At 40.1% G+C, this 21,185-nt stretch overlaps 1 protein-coding gene across 1 annotated transcript in view; it reads right to left on the bottom strand.

Annotated features, from left to right (window-relative positions):
- Positions 1–2,111: 2,111 nt before the first annotated feature.
- Positions 2,112–21,185, bottom strand: part of prkcea (protein kinase C, epsilon a) — a 37,522-nt gene continuing 18,448 nt past the window's right edge. Inside the window, exons 2-15 of the mRNA XM_062442136.1 lie at positions 18,948–19,011; positions 13,991–14,156; positions 13,788–13,822; positions 12,301–12,389; positions 11,852–11,981; positions 10,995–11,137; positions 9,807–9,906; positions 9,004–9,215; positions 7,539–7,712; positions 7,292–7,446; positions 6,994–7,132; positions 6,178–6,366; positions 3,905–4,051; positions 2,112–2,472 (exon numbers count right to left, since the gene is read on the bottom strand). Of these exons, the coding sequence (XP_062298120.1) occupies positions 2,323–2,472; positions 3,905–4,051; positions 6,178–6,366; positions 6,994–7,132; positions 7,292–7,446; positions 7,539–7,712; positions 9,004–9,215; positions 9,807–9,906; positions 10,995–11,137; positions 11,852–11,981; positions 12,301–12,389; positions 13,788–13,822; positions 13,991–14,156; positions 18,948–19,011 (1,893 nt within the window). The 3' untranslated portion in view covers positions 2,112–2,322. The remainder of the gene's footprint in view (positions 2,473–3,904; positions 4,052–6,177; positions 6,367–6,993; positions 7,133–7,291; positions 7,447–7,538; positions 7,713–9,003; positions 9,216–9,806; positions 9,907–10,994; positions 11,138–11,851; positions 11,982–12,300; positions 12,390–13,787; positions 13,823–13,990; positions 14,157–18,947; positions 19,012–21,185) is intronic.

Genomic DNA, 21,185 nt, shown 5'->3' with positions numbered 1-21,185 from the left:
TTACACCATTCCAGGTAGCCTAATTACTCTGAGAAGCAATTAGTGGCGCCAAATGTCACAAGGCAAGTGGTCCCCCGCAGCACAGATGAGTTGAGCAGACTCCTCTGCATGTGCATCACCTACAGGCCTTCAAAACTGAGCATGATGATAGGTCAGCAGGCCAGGAAAAGCATCACCTTTCCCCTCCCACTTTCTCCCCCCCTCCCTCTCCCCTCCAATTCACCCTCTCCTCACTTCTCTCTTCTTCTCTCACAGTAAAAACTGTAAAAGATCCCACAGATCTGCCTCTGAACAGCAGGTGACAATCAATAAAAGCATTAGGATAAAAAAAATGTTAAATTGCAAGGAGGGAAAGAAGACACAACAGAGTCTCAGAGTGATGTAGACAGCTCAGTGTTTTATTGGAATCAGACCAGACAGGACTAGCCTGGCTGTTGCACTACATTTTGGCACAGAGTAAGATAGTGTGACCAGGAACAGCCCTACCCCTGGGTGCACAAAGCTTCACTACACACCGACTCTACTGCACACAGAGCAACCAGCTCGCCTTTCCGATCACTGTACAGTACACGCGACAACAGTCCTTCTGTGTGTGTGCATGTGTGAAAAAGAGAGAGAGAAAGAGAGAGAGAAAGAGAAAAAAAGAGGGAGGAGGCAAAGGAGAGAGTCTGTATGTGCTGTTTTATGTGTGTGTGTGTGTGTGTGTGTGTGTGTGTGTGTGTGTGTGTGTGTGTGTGTGTGTGTGTGTGTGTGTGTGTGTGAGAAATGAGAGGTAATTCAGCTGCTGGTTCTCCTCATTTCTTTTCACCCGGCTGTAACAGACCTATAATAGTATAGTTATAGTATTATACACAAAGGTTTCCTCCAGATACATTTTACAATAATCATAATTATAATTTAAAAAAAGAGAGAGAGAGAGAAAGCAATAAGAAAGAAAAAGCCATTCTTGAAAAAAGCAAGTCAGAAAAAGCAAGTGGTTTTGGCTGCGAGTGAGACGGCTGGTGGAGGCGGGAAAGGGGGAATTGGTGTTTTGAAAAGGGAAGGAAAAAAGGGGGGTGGCTGAAAACACTGATGGTAACTATAGAAACAGAAATGTTGAAGACATAACACACACCAACAGGGATAGAGAGAAAAAAAAAAACATGCATTCATACACATATTAAAAATGTACATTCACGACCCGAAAAAAAAGAAAAAAAAAAAAAACGCCCACGGGCCGCACATTCACACCGGCAGGACAGATGTAGACGCAGCGGCTGAAACGAGCAGATGGATGAAATAGCTGGAGATGGGGCTTTTCACTGCTACACAGGTCGCCTGTAACACTCTGCTCCACATAATTAGTTCAATAGCCTGTAACTTGTAAGCTCGACATTCACAAAGACAGAAGGGTGACAGAAAGTGAGCGAGTGTGCTTGTGTCGGACAATGAGAGCAAAAACAGAGAACAGATTTCAACCATACCAAAATCCAAAAAAAACAAAAAACCACAACACATTTTGAGGAGAAAAAAAGACAAAAATAACACATGAACAAACAAAACTGTAAAATATATAGATAGTCAGGGTATTGCACAAAGGGTATTTGGCCCTAACTGGTCCACAATAAGGACAGTATAACACAGGTAGGGTGCTTGTCCATGCGCCACGACTCTCCTTTACTAGCAGACAATACCAACACAATACAGCCACTCAACACAGGCTATATACAGGTCTCGGCACCCAGCACCCACAGTCCACATGTGTACAGGTGCCGGGCAGAGAAGCAGTGTAAGTGTAAGTGTGTGTACGTGCGTGTGTGTGTGTGTGTGTGTGTTTGGTTGTCTGAGCATGTGCAGTGAGCTGCATGTGTGATTAAAACTTGGGATTGTCATGTGTTCGTGTGTGTGTGTGATTGTGTGCGTTTAACCAGCATTAAAAGTGTGCACGTGGGAATGTGTGTGAGAGTGTGAGAGCATGTGCAGGTGTGTATATTCATATTCATATTTATATTTATATCCATATTCATAGTCATAGTCATAATAAACCCAGGCAACAAGAACAACACAATGCAAGTAAAGAATATTCCAAAAGTAACAACAACCAATAGCTTCAAAGTAAAGGAGTGTGTGTGTGTGTGTGTGTGTGTGTGTGTGTGTGTGTGTGTGTGTGTGTGTGTGTGTGTGTGTGTGTGTGTGTGTGTGTTTTGTAAAGGGATTTATGGTTTTACACATGTATGAGTGTCAGCATGTGTGAGTTCGTGCATGGCAGATTTAGTGTTATTGGATCTCTGTGTGTGTGTGTGTGTGTGTGTGTGTGTGTGTGCGTGTGCGTGTGCGTGTGCGTTAGGTCTGCGTCTCCTCTGGGGCGCAGTAGGAGAAGTCTTTGAACTCCTCCTGGTTGATCTGTCGGATGATGGCCTCGTCCGTGGGCGTCAACACAGGGTCCTCCTTGGTGAAGTCCTGGTCAAAGTTATTCACATCTCGCTTGGTCTTCTGCAGAGGCGTGCGCACACACACACACACACACACACACACACACACACACGCACACACACACGCACGCACACACACACACACACACAGGAAACAGAGAGAAAAAGGACGTCAGACGAAGAAACTCTGATACAATCAAATAAAAGTGATAGTTGAGCGCCACCTTCTGACCATTGACACTAACTGCAATTATTTAGCTGTAATATACTGTGCACACTTTCACCTGTATGTTTGGGGTTTATATGATAAATCTCTGTGGTTTAATTTTATATTTTATTTTTTATTTATACTATATTTTATTTAACTTCCCTCTACTTTTTGCTTTTCCTTCATTGTGATGATATACTGAATCACTTTAACTTCTCCAACCTCAGAATTTCCAAGCATTTTTTTCTGCAAACACTAAGCCTTAAGGAATAAGTGAAACCTCTCAGATGCATCAGTGGCTCTGTTTAAGCACACCGCAGCCATACAAGAACTAGAACAAACAAGAAAATCTGGATTTAAATGAGAAAATATATTACCAAAGAAAATCTATCTTTCCAAGCATTCAACACCCACTTTCTATACCCGTGTGCACATCTCAGTCAGGTTCAATGCCTAAATCTCCTCAGGTCACAAAACTATGAGAGGAAAACGACTCTTATGCAACTTGCAACAATGAGCAAGTAGATGTTCCTTTGTTTTAAGGGATCGCAAGCCAAAAAACTAAGACTCCTAATCTGGGTTTTTACTTTTATTTCCTTTAACTACTTTACTTTTGTAGCCATGGAATTGGCAAGGGCTGAGGGACTGCAGTACTCACATCTATGTCCCCCTCAGCATGAATTGTAGTAACTTTTTTTTAACTCCCACATCTTTTATCTATCACTATCATCAGGTCAAGAATTTCAGGTCAGTGGTAAACCACGATGGTTAACATGGCAAACATTATACGTGCCGAACTTCAGCGTGTTAGCATTGTCAAAGCTTTTCTATGCTCAGTCTGGCAGAGTAAAACGTGTAAAAAGTTGTGTAAAATTTGGACCCAAAAACTCTGTAACACAGAAATTTAGTTGAAAATCAGATAATTAATATACGTTCTGCAGTGCAAGGACAGTATTTAAATATTATTATTAGTTTATTAGATTGTTTCTTTTTTGTAGCTGATCTGTATTTTCTTTCACTAGAAGCATTTTCTGAGCTCTCCTCATCACAAGAAGACCTTGTTTAACTGTAAACTGCAGTGAAAAGTGTTTTTGTGTAGTGGTTTAAAATTTGTGGGTGTGTGGAGAATATAATCTCATGGAAAGTAAATGAAAGACAATTAGAGTTTGTCTATAAAACAGTCACACTAGATCCTTGCAGAAACACTTCTTTTCATGTTTGCAGCTTCTCTGATGTAAAATATCAGCGTGCACTTGTGTGTGTAATGTGTGTTCGTTTTTCTTACAATTCGCGGTTTAAAGGGTGGTTTGACTTTTCTCTGCTCCAGCAGGACCCAGTCGATCTCTCTGAAGAAGGGATGGGTCTTGATGGCCTCCTCACAGCCCTGGCTCACCACGCAGCCCAGACGCTTGGCCGGGTTCTTGGTCATGAACTACACACAAACACAAACACACACAAATCAACACATTTGTTGATTTGAAATGATACCGTCTGGAGACCAGCCCCTTTAAGACACTTATCTGTGGTTTCATCCGTGAAATGACAAGGACAAAAACAGAGCGAGGGGTTGAGCAAAAAGCATTTCGGTGCTAATAATAGAGCAGAGGCATTAATGGCCCTGTCGATGGCACCGACAAAGAGGCGTAGTGGCAGAGTGATGAAACAGGTCAGCAGAGTGCTGGTGTTATTTACTGCCACTGAAAGCTCTGTTGCTTTTGTCCTGTTGTCTGTTCAGTATTGTCGGAGCACTTTGCGGTCCACTGTGGTTATATGATCACATTGTTATGACTTTAACCCCTCTGAATGACTTTTTTTTTCAAATGTCTTCTGTGTGTCACAGTAAAGTGCATTGTAACACCTCTGCGTTAAGTACGCTTTGAATGAGTTTGATTTGAGTGTGTGCGGCTCAGAGGATAGAAACATGAATGATATTGTGACAACAATGAACACAGGAGAAAGATGAGTACCTGTTACTCTGGAGTTAAACCTGGTTGCATAGAGTCAAATCTTTTGGACACCACAGACATCCAGTTCATAAAGCAGCAGGAGTGTTTTTGTGAGCTTTTTAGGTTGCACATAAAAGTAATTTTAACAGCATTTTAATGACCATATTAACCTTAAAATCTATCTATACATCAATGTTCAGCTGATGTTCAGTATCACCATTACATTTGAGTGCCAGTGCTAAGCATCCGATTATAAAAACAATAAATACACAGCTATCCTAAAAAAAACTCAACCAGTCATTTAACAACACTTATCATTTTTCAGGACGTCTATCCAGAATCCTCATATACTCCTCCAACCATTTGGAAGTAATATATTCTGTCCCCACCATTTTTCCTGTTACAACTTTGTTTCATTATTTAAACCAAGATTGTAGATGTAAATGACATCTGCTTGTTCAATCAGTACACAAACCAAACATTATACTTTTTTTATCACTTATATGTGTATATATTGATGTTACATTTATTATCTTATATTATAAACTAAATAACACATTACATTACATTTGATGGAATATTTTTCAATCCTCATAGTTGGAAGAGTCTTTGAGAAAAGCTGTAAGTGTTGTTATTGGGTTGTCCGTTTTCCAACAACAATAATAACAACAATAATAATAATAATAATGATAGTAAGAAGAGGAAGAAGAAGAAGAAGTAGAAGAAGTGGAAGAAGAAGTCGAAGAAGAAGAAGAAGTGGAAGAGGCAGAAGAAGAGGAAGTAGAAAAAGAACAAAAGGAAGAAGAAGAAGAAGAAGAAGAAGAAGAAGAAGAAGAAGAAGAAGAAGAAGAAGAAGAAGAAGAAGAAGAAGAAGAAGAAGAAGAAGAAGAAGAAGAAGAAGAAGAAGAAGAAGAAGAAGAAGAAGAAGAAGAAGAAGAAGAAGAAGAAGAAGAAGAAGAAGAAGAAGCATAAAGTGCTTCCTGGATTAGAATGATTTACATAATGAAAAAAATTAGAAACTCATATAAGCCACCTGCTGTATGACTCATTATAGTACATGTATCATGCAGCACTGAGCCCAAACATAAAACATATGAAAGTACAAGAGCAAAATTAAAGAAATTTAGCTCACATAAAGCAGATAAAAATATAGCAAAAAAAACAAATAATGATAATCACGCATTTATTTTTCAGGAATACCTTTGATGCTGAATGTAATGGTAATAAATGAGAGAGACAAACTGGGGCTACGTTTAACCAATATGTCAAAAAAACAAGCACATTCAGGCCAGTTTTATCTTACACATCCTTTGACCTCAAAATCACCACATAAATGACGTTTTGAGGTTCAATGCCAAGATTTTCTTTTGATTATTTTGATTTGGTGGAAATATCTCAGCTGTACATGCAAAAAAGAAATAACACTCATTTGCATACTGTAAATACTCTGATTGGGACTGAATTAATGGAATTTAAAGATGATCAAATGTTGTCGTTTTGCTGTGGCTTTAAGCAGCAGTGAGAATCACTGATGAAGAAATTGAGAAGAATTCAAACTCAAATAATGGAATAAAGAAAAAGAGGTGCGTCATGGTGGAGAAACAACACTTACTGCTCGAAGGATAGAAACCGCCTCTTTGCTGAGCCACACTGGGTAGAGGACGTCGTCATGGAGAATCGACTCAAACAAGTCGTCTTCATTATCTGCTTCGAACGGAGGCTGTCCGGCCATCATTTCATACATCAGCACTCCCAGGGCCCACCAGTCCACAGAGGCTCCGTACTCCAGCTCCTGCAGGATCTGGATTCAACAACATGGCACGGTTCAGCACGGAGGACAAACAACATTTGAACAACAACCTCCATCTGAAAACACAGATCCACTGGAAGATATCTACAGTTTACAGTCGACTGATGACATAGTCGATATAGTACAGGATATTAAACACACCTCACCCCTGCCTGTCCACCCAGACTAGATAATATCGTCTACAGCAGTAATGGAGGAGCTGAAATAATAAATTAACAAAACTGGGATGGCAAAATGCCAAGGAAACCCAAATGTCTGAGGAAAGGAACTGCATTAAACTTAATTGTACACACTGAAATCAAAGACATATAAGCAGCAAAAAACTACAAAAAGCACAATTCAGTTTTGGTGTTGGATAAAAATACGTCTCCTTCTATAATTGTGGTAATTTTCATATTTTTAGATCTATTAAAGAAGAAAAGAAAAGGAGAAATGAAGGAAGAGGTGAAGTAGGACAAAAGTAAAGGGAAAAAAATACAATAAGAAAGGAAAATAGGAAACAAGGTAGTACAAAGGAAAGTGAAAGTCAATACAAATGAGAAAAAGAAGAAAAGCTTTCACAAGTTTAAATGGTCACTGTGTCGTCGAGCTGAAACCAGAATCCTGAATCCAGCTCACCTCAGGGGCGATGTAGTCGGGCGTGCCACAGAAGGTGGTGGTGGTCACTCCGTTCATGATGCCTTCTTTGCACATGCCGAAGTCTGCCAGCTTACAGTGGCCTTCTGCATCCAACAGGATGTTATCCAGCTTCAGATCCCTGAGAGACAAAGACATAGAGAGAGTGAAATTCCCTAATATTCCTTAACTTCTTTAAAGAATTCATCATATCCTCTGGCTTTCAATGAGGAGTACACCTCTGGAACAAGACAGAATATTATAAAAAAAACCTCTTCATTTAGCTCAAAGGGTGATTTACCTGTAAATGACTCCGTTACGGTGCAGGAACATGAGGGCTGAGGTGACTTCGGCAGCATAGAAACGAGAGCGAGGCTCATCAAACTTCCTGGATCTCTGAATCTGGAACATCAGATCTCCTCCATTCACATATTCCATAACGAAAAACAAACGATCCTGGAGAGAGAGAGGGACGAGCGTATGAGGCAGAGAAGACAAAGTGGGGATGGACTGTCAAATATGTGTGTGTGTGTGTGTTGTGATCTTACCCGTGTCTGGAAGCAGCAGTACAGCTGGGTGAGGTAGGGGTGTCGGCGGGCGAGGGCAAGGATGCGCTTCTCGGTCATGGTGCAGTCCACGTCGTCGTCCTGCAGGATCACGTCCTTCTTCAGCACTTTGACGGCATAAACCTCCTCCGTCCCCTTCAGCTCCGCCAGCATCACCTGGAGACACGAGGGTCGGGGAACAAAACATGCTGTTCTGATAGTGAAGGTGTGAGTGAAAATAACAAATATAAAATCTTAACTCCACACTGAGATAATTCTAATAATTATGATTTTCCCTCTGAATAAAATGTTCATGAGTGAATACCCCTTAAATTAATGTGTTTTTATTACAAAAAGTGCTCTCACATGACAGATGTGCATCACTTCTGTGAATGCTTACTTTAAGCTTTTGTTGGCATTATTTCAGTTCTCATTTCCTATGGGTAAAGAGGATACGGAGCCTTTCAAAAAAACAATATCATCTAATTTCAATAACTATATTTAAGTGTGAAATCAGTGTTGATACTGCTGACATGTTGGAAGTGGCACTGAGCAACATAAGCATTAATTAGTCTCAGTCTGCTGCACTTAACTAACTGATATTAAACATTTTTCCCCATCCAGCGGCAGTGTTGGCAGCAGGAAGTCTGAAAGCAGCTAGCTGAGATTAGCATGCCGGTTGGCTAAAGGTCAAAACATTAAATTAAAACATTAAAACAAAACAGGATCATGGTCGACTTAACATTGATGTCATTGTAAAGTGATATTGTTAGAGCCCTGGACTTTCCCGCACTAATGGAGGCCTTTCCCACACGTATAACCAGGAGGAAGATGTTTTAAAGGTAGAAACTGACTTCCATTGTTTCATCTGCTAAATGTGTGTATATGCTTTACATGTGAGAGAAATGGTCTAAAGAGAGCCGGCCTGTACCTTCCTTTTGGTGACACAATTTCTGCATTGTATATGTACGTTTCACTATGGGCTTATAACGATTATATGACTTGTAATGACTATATGGCCCGCCCATAAAAAACAAATGTTTTAGTTAGTGGTGAGAGAGAAGCGGTAAAGCTGTAAGCAGAGATGAGGGGGTTTGCAGAATCAGGTGATAATTCTCTGTGGGTTTGTCACTTTTTACATTACACATGGTCATTTGATGCATTGTTGATGTAAGAAAAATGGATTAGTGCAGCTCTAGTGTATGCTTAATATTTTCACTGCTTTTTGTTTATTAATATTAACTAAAAAAAGTTGTAAAGTAGCAAAAACACTGTTTTATAATTTGATATTGTATGTAATGTGTGTGGTCTATTTCCTCACTTCTCCAGATAATTCAGCAGCTATGAATAATGGAAACCCAGATGAACCCAGTGTTAAAAGAAAAAAACAAAACAGTTTCAATTATAATCATTATGAGCAGTAAACAAATAAACATCCCCCTCAAACGCCTCCTCTGTTCTGTCGCACCTTGCCGAAGCTGCCTTTGCCCAGGACTTTGATAAAGTTGAAGTCCTTGATACTCCTCCTCTGGCTCTGTCCGTTCTCCCTGACTCCCGAGGAGGAGGTGGTGGAGGAAGAGGAGTTGGTGGAGGAGGAGGAAGAGGAGGAGGAGGAGGAGTGTTGGGGTCCCTGCTGGTCCAGTGACAGCGTGTCCTGCAGGCGATCTAACTGCGCCAAGTCTGTGGGTGTCATCGGAAAAAGCGGATCAGACATCAACGTAACAGGCTGACTGCTTTTTTTCTGTCTGTGTTTTACTTGTTATGCAAAAAAAAAGAGACTTTGTTGCTGATTACTTTTCTATAAACTTTAAAAAGTGATAATCACATCCTCTGTTTAAAACCTGGAATGACTCAGTTACAGTTATCTCTGATCGGGGTGACTGAGTAGCAGCAGTGGCCGGTTTTAAAATAAAAATGGGAATCTTTCCACAAAGACAAAGTTAACTTTTAATTTCTCAGCTTGCAAAGTGTGAGTGGATGACTAACTGTGACAGCCAAATGGTGGTGGGCGGTGGGCTATAATGCTTAGATAACTCTAGTTCAGTCTTACATCTACAGTACACGGACAGTAACACATTTATCTACTTATTTTTTTTAAAAGGGAGCAACAATATTATTACTGAAATCAAAATACTACCCCTTACTGGTAAAATTAACATATTAAAACCACATGCTGATAAGAACAAATCTCAAAGGCCTTTGAAATGTCTGCCTGTTTGTGTCAAATTTGTGTTTTTTTCTTTTAATAGTGTGTGTTGTGTTCAGTGTTACCCTGCTGTGAGGGGGAGGTGGGGACAGCTGGTTGGCTGAAACTGTTCTCAGTCTGAGAGAGCTCAGGAGGAGACTGGGGAGGGTCCTGCCCTGGAGTCAACTGGGGAGAGAGAGAGAGAGAGAGAGAGAGAGAGAGAGAGAGAGAGAGAGAGAGAGAGAGAGAGAGAGAGAGAGAGAGAGAGAGAGAGAGAGAGAGAGAGAGAGACAACATTTACCATTCCTCTAGGCTGCCCTCCTAACTTCAGTCATGAGTTTAGGAGCCCTGAGTTGAATCTCAGTTTCTCAGCTGAGGCGTGTGACTTTATTTTTCCCCTTCATCATCGTCCACAAAAACAGAAAAGCCTGAGCAGGGTCAATATTTTTCGAAAACATTTCCTTTAGGGCTGCAAGTAATGATTATTTTTAATTGATCTTTTTTTTTTGTCTATAAAATTGAGTTTACCATCGTACATGAAGAAGAAAAGCATTAAATAGCCACATTTGAAAAGCTGAATCCAGCCAAATGTTGGCATTTTCTTCAGAAAATGACCAAATTTATCAAAATAGTTTTCTGTTGATCAGTGAATTGATTAATTGACAGTTGTTGCAGCTCAGCTTGAATGTTTGGAAGCATTTTGAGCAGCCTACAGAATTAGATGAGAAGACTGATACCAATCTCAAAAAGAGGAAAAGTGAATTTCCTAAAATGTCAAACTACTCAGTCAGTCTTTCAAAAAGGTGAAATACAAATACTGGCAAACCACAAGGTGTTTTATCTGGGCAAATACACAAAGCAACGACACTAATATATTCTATTTAAGTACATATTATTTTTTTATATAGTACATAAGTATTTTAAATACAGAATGACCCAGAATGAGTGAGTGAGACAACATCAGATTTGACAGCCGAACATGTTCAGGTACCAGTGTATAGACTTGTCATTATTCTAGGAGCTAGGGATGAAAAGGCATCAGTGATATTATCTAATATATCTAAAAACAAAACCATCTGTGTTAATAATGGAAAAGAGAGCTTCATAGCTATTTTTAAAAAGGACCAAATCCGCCTCCAAATATTAAAATTTGAGGTACAGCCATGTGCTTCCTGCTTTTATGTTTCAAATGTTGAAATAATATTTTCATAATAGAAATAACCTCATTTGTGTGGGACTAAATGTGCAGTGCCACAGTGAGAATGACTGGTTACCTTCCTCCTGCGCAGCGCAGTGTTGGAGATCTTGTCAGGTGTGACTCCCAGGTCAGACAGGACCTTAGCGATTCCTCGGGCGTCCACACCACAGTTAGGAGCTACATTCTTCTCACACCGCCTGTGCACATTCATCTTACACACTGCGTCAAGAAAACAACAAAAAAACAGCTGGTTATTTACGCATCCAGCTGTTACAAAGTGACATCGCCATTCATTTGGAGTTGGGTTTTAGTTAACTGGGCGAATCTAAGTCAAACATGCACTCTTTTTTTTAGCTCAGTGGCTCTTTAGCAGCTAAATGCTCCACTATGTCCACCAGCTAGTTGCCAACTGTGTCTGTTTGTCGTTTGATGCTAAGCAGTTGTTGTAAAGTGGGTTTTTGGAGCTTTTATCTCTAAAAGCAGCTGCCAACTAGGCTACAAGTGCACTGAGAGTGAACAAAAACAGTGGAGTTGCAGCCAAACAGCTAAACAATAAACTGATACGTTTCTGCATGTTCATTACACGCTGTCATTTTTATAAGAAATATTGATTATAAATGCTTTTTAAGTAATCTCTTGAAAGAAATTCCTGGATCTGTTGTTGTGATATTCTGCTATGTAAGAAACAAGCAGGCACAACATTTTTTTATTCTTATTGGGGATAAGAAGTTTCACCATATACAACTATATAATGACAAAGTAATTTTTCAGTACAGTTAATTGATAGTAATAAACAATACATTTTTAAATTTGACCTGAAATTAAATACATGCAGATTTTGGTTAGGCTCCAAATATGTTGCAAAAGCCTGAGCAGCGCTAAATGCCTCCCTGTGTGATCAAACTGTAAATTCCCTGCTGTACATGAACTCACCTTTACACTGCAGGCCCTGCCTCATGAGTCCCCACAGCAGGGAGCCACAGTGGTCACAGAAGGTGGGAACCTTGTAGTTGTGGATACTGAACTTATGGGGCATGTTAACACTGAACCGCTGTGAACCCACCTACAGAGGGAGACACACACACACACACACACACACACACACACACACACACACAACAAGCGCACACAAACAGTGTTACAAAGAGGTCATTGACGCATTATCAGAGGAATAATGCATCTGGCTGAAGTGTTAATACACAGTGTGCAAATGTAATCATTAAAAAAACAGATTTATTCAAGAGGAGTATGATATACAATAAACAGTTTATTAACAAGGGGACACATGCATCTGTATTTATATATAATATATGCTAATTTGTGTGTATTTGCGCGCGTGTGTGTGTGTGTGTGTGTGTGTGTGTGTGTGTGTGTGTGTGTACCTCCTCTGGTGTGTCCTCCTGCTTCTTCATCCCGGCACACTTGGTGATGATGAGCTCATGGCAGCGCTTGTGGACGACACACGTACACACTGGAAGCACAGCATCAACATCTAATTAACTTTGGGACTTTCAATGTATTAACAGCCTTTATCCAGTCAGGCAGCAACAGACAAACAAAATGCACTTTATCAAAACAGAGCTGAGTTTTACGGGAAACTTCTCTCTCTCGCTCTGTTTTTTTTTTTTCTTCACTGATGCGTCTGTTTTTCCTAAACATAGACAGACCCAGAGGAACAAAACTGATAATATCTAACTGGCCAATGTTCTCTAGTGACTCTGATGTAATACTGTCGCAGCTAGTGATGCATCGATCTGATACGCTGGTTTAGTATCCGTGACAATACTGACCTTATTAAAGGGATTGGGTATCAGCCAGATGTCACCAACCCAAATGAAGTTTCAATATAAAAAAATGTGACATTGCAAATTCTGTAAACTGTCTAAAATAATATAATTAAAATATAAATTTGATCGAATGACGTAGATGTGACTTGACCATGATTTCCAAAATGATCAGAATTATCAATATTTTTATATTCACATGTACCATAACCATTATAGAAAAAGCATAATATACTCAACATTGGTATTAGACGATTCTACAAAACCTGGATAACACTTAATGTGATGTTTTTAAACTAATAACTTCTACAATAAGAGAACAAGGGTGACTAAGGTATGGCAACTAAAAGTAAGTGAATGATTAAGGTTTGGAAAACATCTTTTTCATTTTCGGCCAAGATTATTTGATAGTCTCAAACTGAAACTACCACAGCTTGATGATGAAGCCAATGCTACCTTAAAGTGCAATGTCACCAACGGATCAACTAGAGCTGTCTCCAATTGACTCCCCTTTCAAAAAGCGTCAACTTCTCTTGAGAAATGCTATATTAATCATTTTTGTTCACAAAGTCATTATTGTCTCAATTGCTATAAGTGTGCAGGTGGCCATTTTGGGACTTATTTCTCTGTTAAATGAGACCTGAAGAGTAGGCTTAAATGTCTGCCGTGTGGGTCTTAATTGGCAGGTTGTGAGTTAATCCCATGGCGTTAAAGCTGAGAACATTAGATGTCCATCCACCACACCCTCACCTCTCACTTCCTGCACTGAATGCTGGCATTGGCCATACATTGTGTTGTGCAGAATTGTTCTATATAACTGTAATTCTTTTTTTGAAGGATGAACATTAAGAGGAAGAAGAAACACATGCTGCGAATCTGTACGACTGAATGTTTAATACTGCTATGTATTCTTGTGGATGTCGGTGTAACACTGTGCATCTGTGGCTCTCGGCAATGGTGGCTTGCGACCAAATCATAGCTGTCATTCAGCAACATGTAATCCCTCTTTTATTCCAACGCTTTGAATAATAGATGCTCTGTAATGTTACTTGAGAAATTGGAGTCCGCCAGAGAAAAGTACTCACCCTGACACTGGTATCCCTGTTTCCCCAGCACGCCCCTACCGGATCACAAACACACAGGAGTCAGGTTAATCAGGCAGGCCTTAATGTGTGTCAGACAGATGTATGTATGTGTGTGTGTGTGTGTGTGTGTGTGTGTGTGTGTGTGTGTGTGTGTGTGTGTGTGTGTGTGTGTGTGTGTGTGTGTGTGTGTAAACATTTCCCACCAGATAAAATCTCTGCAATGTGAGCAGTAGGTAGGTTGTCTCAGGTAGGTGGCCATGAACTTGTGTCCATTGACTTGATGGACGCGTCTTCGGACCGCCCCCTGCCGCCGGCGAGGTCCGATCCTCTCTCGAAACACTCGCTCCTCATTGTCATTGGCTCCTGAGGCTGCGGGGAGGGGTGGAGGGGTGGGGGGGTGGGTAGGAGTGGGGGGGTGGGTGACAAGATGCAAGTTAAACAACGAGATCAAACTGCAGAGAGTAGTTGACATGACAGAGTTATACGGATGCTGTACAAATGAGGACCATCTGCATCATGTTGGTCGAGATGTTTAATCATTCAACGGCCTCTCATTTTCCTCTCCCCTCCTTTCTTTTTCTAACAAACACCCCGCACCTACCAGAGGCCTATGCATACGTATGTGCGCATGCTATTTATACTTCCATGTGTGGGCACTAAAACGAAGGGCAGCATATTAAAATACTCCTCCTCAGCGAGCGCCATCCAACCAGCCGTTCCCTTCCTCTCTCTGCATCTCCCCGGAAAGATAAATGCTTTCCGAGGGCAACCTTAAGACAAGAGAACCACCTCCACTCCGACTCCCACACGTACTCCTTTCTCTCTGCGCTCCTGTCCTAGTTTTTCCTTTCTTTCTTTCATTCTCCCTCTCCCTCCATCTCTCTCCTGGGTGCGTTATAGATGTGGTTACTGCTGAGCCTCTCCAGAGTTCGATTACAGACATGCTGTCTAGGGATTGTGTGTGTGTGTGTGTGTGTGTGTGTGTGTGTGTGTGTGTGTGTGTGTGTGTGTGTGTGTGTGTGTGTGTGTGTGTGTGTGTGTGTGTGTGTGTGTGTGTGTGTGTGTGTGTGTGTGTGTGTGTATGAGAGAGATAGTGAGAGTGCGTGGAAGTGGAAGTGTGTGTGTTTGTGTGATGTTGGTGTTGGTTGGGGGGGGGGGGGGGGGGGGGGGGGGGGGGTCAGCTAAACAGGCCATTACTGGGAACACTTTGTTTTACATAATACATCATCCATCTGTCCACACACACACACACACAGAGGCATGACAACAGTTAAGAGCGATCGTCGTGGAGACAGACGTACTCTGGACCTGCTGAATGACCAACTGGTAGACGGCTGTCTAAAAACACACACACACACACACACACACACACACACACACACACACACACACACACAGAGGACAGAGAGGAGAAGCAGAACTACAGATGGTGATATGAACAAATATAACATTATAAAAAAAGAATAACTCTAAACAATTTTGTACAGTTCATTTTTAAGTAGAGCTGCAATGAATAATCAATTGATTCGTTGTGAACTATTACATTAATCATCCACTATTATGATAATCAATTCATTGTTTTGTGTCATTTTTTAAGAGGAAAAAAAAATCTCTGGTCCCAACTTCTCAAATGTGAATATTTTCTGTTTTCTTTAGCCTTCCATGACAGGAAATTGAATATCTTTGAGTCGAGTACTGTTAATCAGGACAAAACAAGACATTTGAGGATGCCTCTTGAGCTTTGGGACATTTATAATGGTTAAATAAAAAGAAAACCAGAAAAAGAAAATGCTCCTAATAAAAAAAAAAATCCAGCTGATACTTGAAATGTTTTACAATTATTACTCTTTGGAGCTTTTGAAAAGGCAAGATGAGAATGATGCTCTTAAAGGATCTGAAGGTTGTGGCACTGAAAGGAACTAAAGTGGCTCCTCAAACACTGAATAAAATACATCTATTGAATTAGATACAGGTTATGTTGAATAAGAACAAAGCTACAAACTGTTTATGGCATTTTTTTCTGAAAAACTACAGTTGATTTAAAACATGTCTGAAAATTACAAATTTGTGGAGTATAAGGAATGGCAGTAATTTACTAAAGATGAAGCTCTTAAAGAAATAGAAATAGCAACAGTTAAAGCACCGAAAGGAGCTGAAGTGGCTCCTCAAATGCTGAATAAAATTGTAGATACAGTACATCTGTACAATAAAGGTTATGCAAGAATAAAAGATAATGCTTTAATTTACAGGTCCTTTGATTTTATTAAGTAATTTAGCAGATATTTAACATTATTTATATTTGTTCTGCCTTATTATCAGCTCTTTGATTTGCACAAATATGTACGAAAGGTGCTATACAAATGAGAAATAAGAAGCTTTCCTTTAAAAGAGGTTTTCAGAAATGATTATTCTGGCCACTCATGTGCTCAATAATCCCCTTTGTTGCTTCCAGTTAATGAAATGTGAAGAAAATATTGTAAAGGAAGAGAAGAGGATAGAGAAAGAGAGCGCAGGGGAAATCAGGAACAAAGACTGCAGATGGTCAGATTAGGTCAGATTATTGTTATTCACTTCCTGAAACCAACAGATGCAGAAGGATGGAAAGGAGAGGAGAGAAGAGGAACACATCCTTCCAGCCTGTGAAGCTGCATGCTCACAACAGATTGCACCAGGGGAAAAAATAAATAAATCTGCTAAAAATACCACCTCTTCCTCTAGTTCTCACCCTCCATCTCTCCATCCTTTACTCCTCTCCATCCCTCCCATCTGCGCGCATACACACAAACACACACCCACACACACACACACACACACACACACACACACACACACACACACACACACCATTTGTTTTTATCAGCATACATTAACATGACGAGCACTCAAGCCATCTGAACTCAGAGGAAGTTCAGGAGTGGGCGGAGAGTGGGTCGGCGGGTCACATCGGAGTGTCCAATCATCGATGAGGAGGGCAAGACACGGATGCTTGAGTCTGCATAAGTGTGTGTGCGTGTGTGTGTGTATGTGTGTGTGTGTGTGTGTATGTGTGTGTGTAACAGCTCAATCTTACCTACTATTTTAAGAATCTACTCCGTTTCTCTCCACTCTTTACTGCTCTCTTGATCCATCCACACAGGGAAACTATACTCAATTGTTATATATACTGCAGATTGTTCTCTTCTGGACACTCCCCTACCCAGTCTCTCTCTCTCACACACACACACACTTATATATACGTGCACACTTTCACTGGAAGGCAGAGAACTGTTTCTATTTATAACCAGGTGTGAAGATACACAGGTGCAGGTGAAAATCACTCTTATCAGGCAGCATGTGAGAGGGGCGAGCAGGGCGAGTGTTCCTGTCTGTGTGCAGAGAGGCTAATTGAGAGAGAGACATTCTGCATGTTTCCACAATTAATCAGTACAAACAAATAGAGGAGAAGGAAATGGAGAATGAGATAGCGAAGGAGAAAGTTCTACGAATTCTGTTGAGTAACTTTCTAGGAAAACAGGAAGGCTTGAATTTTCATGGTTGACCTCTTTTATTTTGTTACAGTAATCTTTCCATCACGCTCTGTGGCCTCAAGTTTTAAAGCAGCAGACTGGCAGTAATAGTGCATACTGCATGTACATTACGTTATGTTAAAGTTACAGTGATTCTAATACTTGAAATATGCTGAATATGCAGAATATACAAAAATGGAAATATTTTTATTTGTGTGCAGCTGATACACATTCTTGTATACTGAAGGGTCAAATTTGACACACATTTCTTAAAAAAAAAAAAAGTCCCCAATGAAAAATGTTGCTGCATTCTTCACATTCAATAACATTCACTGACTTCATTGTAGATGTTCTTCAATTTTAGATAACGTGACCAAATTATAGTGTAATGTGATTGTGAATGTTTTTTTCTCCGTAACCAATTAGCATAAATATTATAAAGTATACACTCTTCCTGCTCTCTGAAAGCTCAAGTAAAGACGAATCACACATTTATTAAAGGGGACACATTACGCACATTTTACAGCTCTATATTTTATTCTGGGGCTCCACTGGAAAATCTTACTCCTCTCCAACTTCTTATATAACACATACTCATCCTTTATCCAGCCCCTCAGTTCAGGCTCTGTCTGAAACAGGACATTTTAGCTCTGTCTTTTTTTCTCTTTTTAGCTTTGTCTCTTTAAGGTCCCACTCCTCTCCTGTTTTGATTGGTGAGCTTTCAGAAGCTGCGTCCTGGTTGACTTTTGACAGTTAAATTAACAACAGTACAGTAGTAGTAAGGATTATGCTTCTTTTTCTTGTTTATACTCTAATTGAAAACTTCTCAAACACATGTGTACATGTTTGAGTCAAAATCCGAGCTGCAACATGAGCGTGGACAAAAAAAATTCAACAACCTTAGCGAGAAAGGCTACGGAACGGACTGCCATATATGGACATGCGAGACAATGTAACGTCAGCTTGTAGGAAAGGTAGAAAAAAAACGTTAGAAATGAAGTGTCAAGCAGGTTGAAGTCCTGGCTTTTGACTGGCAGACAGTACTGTAACAGTATGTTAATAACACAAAATCACAAAAAGCATTACATGTCCCCTTTTGTGACGGATGAGGTGACAAACCCAAAGAATTAACACCTGACTCTTTAGTCCCCTTCAGCCCTACTTAATGATTTTCAGCTCGTTTAAACTCGTTTGGGTTTTACAGCCCACATCTTCCCTCACAGCTCTCTAATCAACCCCCATTTCAGGCCACAGAAGGCAGCTGTTGCAAGCTGAAAAGCTCTTATATCCCCACTGTACACTCAGCACCAAAAAGTCAGACAGTTAGCACCAAGCTGGTGGACATCGTAGAGCGTTTGGCTGCAATGGAGGCAGATATTTCCCTCAGGAGTTGGTGGAGACAAAAAACAGCCTTGAAATGCTGGATGTGTAAATAGTTCCGGCCAAAACAATCAATTAACAGATTTCAAATGTGAGTGTGATGAGGTGATTTTAGTAGCTGAGATGGCTGATAGAGAGAAAACCAACCAGGCGCCCGTGTGAATCCATGTGTGCTTTGTATTTTTTCTTTCTCTTGCCTTCTTTTTTTGGTTTGTTTGTTTTGTTCTTTTTCTTTCTGGTAAAAAAAGAAGAAGAGTGTGTTGCAAAGTCTTACCCTCAGTGGAAGATCCAGACAAATCGATGACCACGTACACCTTCCCCTCCGGCTCCAGGTCAATCTGAACAGACAAAGAAAAACAGAGAGTAACACAGTGAGAAATAACACAGCTGAACAGTGAGTGCAGCAGGGGGGCTTTCCTCCGGCAAAACAAACACACCAGTGCACATGGAAGAGGTCATTATCTTCACCAGCATTACACTCACATCATTATCACCGCCTTCATCACTATTTTCATTACAATTCCCAGCATTCTCATCATAGATCCCATTTACACCTGGTATTAACATGATATTTATATCTGGATAATGACATTTCACCACAGATATTTGACTTTGCTTTGCTCTTTATCTCAATGCTGTGCTTATGATTGGATTTCATTTGTGAATTAAGCAGGCAGAGATGGCAGATTTCTCCACAAACATGACACCCATGGACACGAAGGAAGCGCCGGTGCTGTATGTGCTCTACTTATTTTTCCTTTGCAGAGGAAGTCATCCTCTCTCGCTTTTTTGCCGCACTCGCCGAAGCTCGCAGGAAGAGGTGGAGTTAGGTAAGATTCAGCGTGTCCAATCAGATCGCATACTGACCACAATGTGTTCAGCGTGCATTTTACAGCTGGTGGAAATGAGGCCGCTGCCGCCTCTACTGGTATTACCATCGTTGTCATTATGTCATCACCTTCACCATCACCATCATCACATTATTATTATCATTATTATTATTATTATGAATCACTGCTCGCTTAATTCTGATCTGTCAACACATGTGAGTCACATGTTTTATAGCTGAGGTTTTACTTTTTTTAAATTCACCGTGTTTTATCAGAAGTAAAAGCTGGAGTGTGAAGAGTGTGAAGCAGTGCTTGGGTTGCATAGCGTGCACTTGCAGCATTTAATGGTACAAATCATGAACAGGAATTTTCTGATATGTGGGTATGAATTACTTATGTGGGTATGAATTACTTATGTGGGTATGAATTACTATGATTATCTTCTTGATTAATCAATTCTTTGTTTGGTCTATACATCATCAAAAAACAGTTAAAAACACCCAAAGAAAAGCAGCATTTCCTCACATCGGAGGAGCTTGACTCCTTATTTTAAAAAAGGACTGCAAACAATTAAAGGATTATCTGATTAGTTGCCCATCGATAATATTTCAAATAGCAAATACTAATTCATGTGCACAAATTATTAATAATACCTTCCAGGAGCAGCTGTACACACATTTATAATATCTACAGTACATTAATAAGAAAGTGATGCTACTGAGAAACATTTGACTTGTAAGGTGAGGGACCTGCGATGGCATTTCAGTTTAAAGTGTTTTTGGTGACATTTGCCTCGCGGTCAAACTTGCCTGTTAAACAATGAAAATAAAAACACTGAATGAAAAATTAGCTCAGAGGCAACTCGCAGCTCAACAAGTATTAGCTGCAGTAAGGCTATTACCCTAAGAAGGCTCAGCGTTTCGACCTCGATGTCAATTTCTTTCATAAATGGAATATGACTTATCCAACATAACGGATGTAGCCACAGTTCATTTTATAACGAGAGATGAACAGTTATTTATTAATCCACCTATCTGTGTATGTTGCCATCACTTAACAAGTTAACCAACTGAGTCTCTTCCTGCTCCAGTATAGATAACATTGATCACTCTGTGTGCAGGAGGAGATCATTTTCATACAGAGATTAATAAGATACAACATTAACCTTCTGCATGTTATCAAAGTTAATATTATAATATTATTAACCAAAGTAACGCTTGTGGAGTCTCATCCAAACCTCGTATTTTTTTACCAACAGTGACGCCAATGAGTGAAGACACGTATGTCCTTTTTCACAATCACACAGACGTTAAGAGTTGCCAAAGCACTGACTAGTGGTTGGAAAATAACTGAAGAAGCAAAGCTGCTGAAATAGGGAATGAGGTCACTACTTGATATACAGTACCTGTGTTATAATCCATTAATCCTCTACATAAAGTAAAACTGACTCAATATATCAAAGCTACAGCTGATTGAATCATCAAGTTTCTTATTATTTTGAATATTATACTCGTATTTATTGTAATTAAGGTTATTTATTCGAAAACTGGTCGAATTACAAATTGTAAGAAGTTCTTCTCTCGTCACTGTGAGTGAGCAGGTGTTATCAAAATGGAGGCTACTTCACTCTGGCAACGACATAAACACACTGAACAAATAAAAAATAAATGTTCCTGCTCAGG

This window comes from Scomber scombrus, chromosome 21 (assembly GCF_963691925.1).
Source record: "Scomber scombrus chromosome 21, fScoSco1.1, whole genome shotgun sequence".
Taxonomy (NCBI): Eukaryota; Metazoa; Chordata; class Actinopteri; order Scombriformes; family Scombridae; genus Scomber; species Scomber scombrus.
Note: the sequence above shows the minus strand (reverse complement) of the source record. Positions and strands in the feature narration are given on the sequence as shown.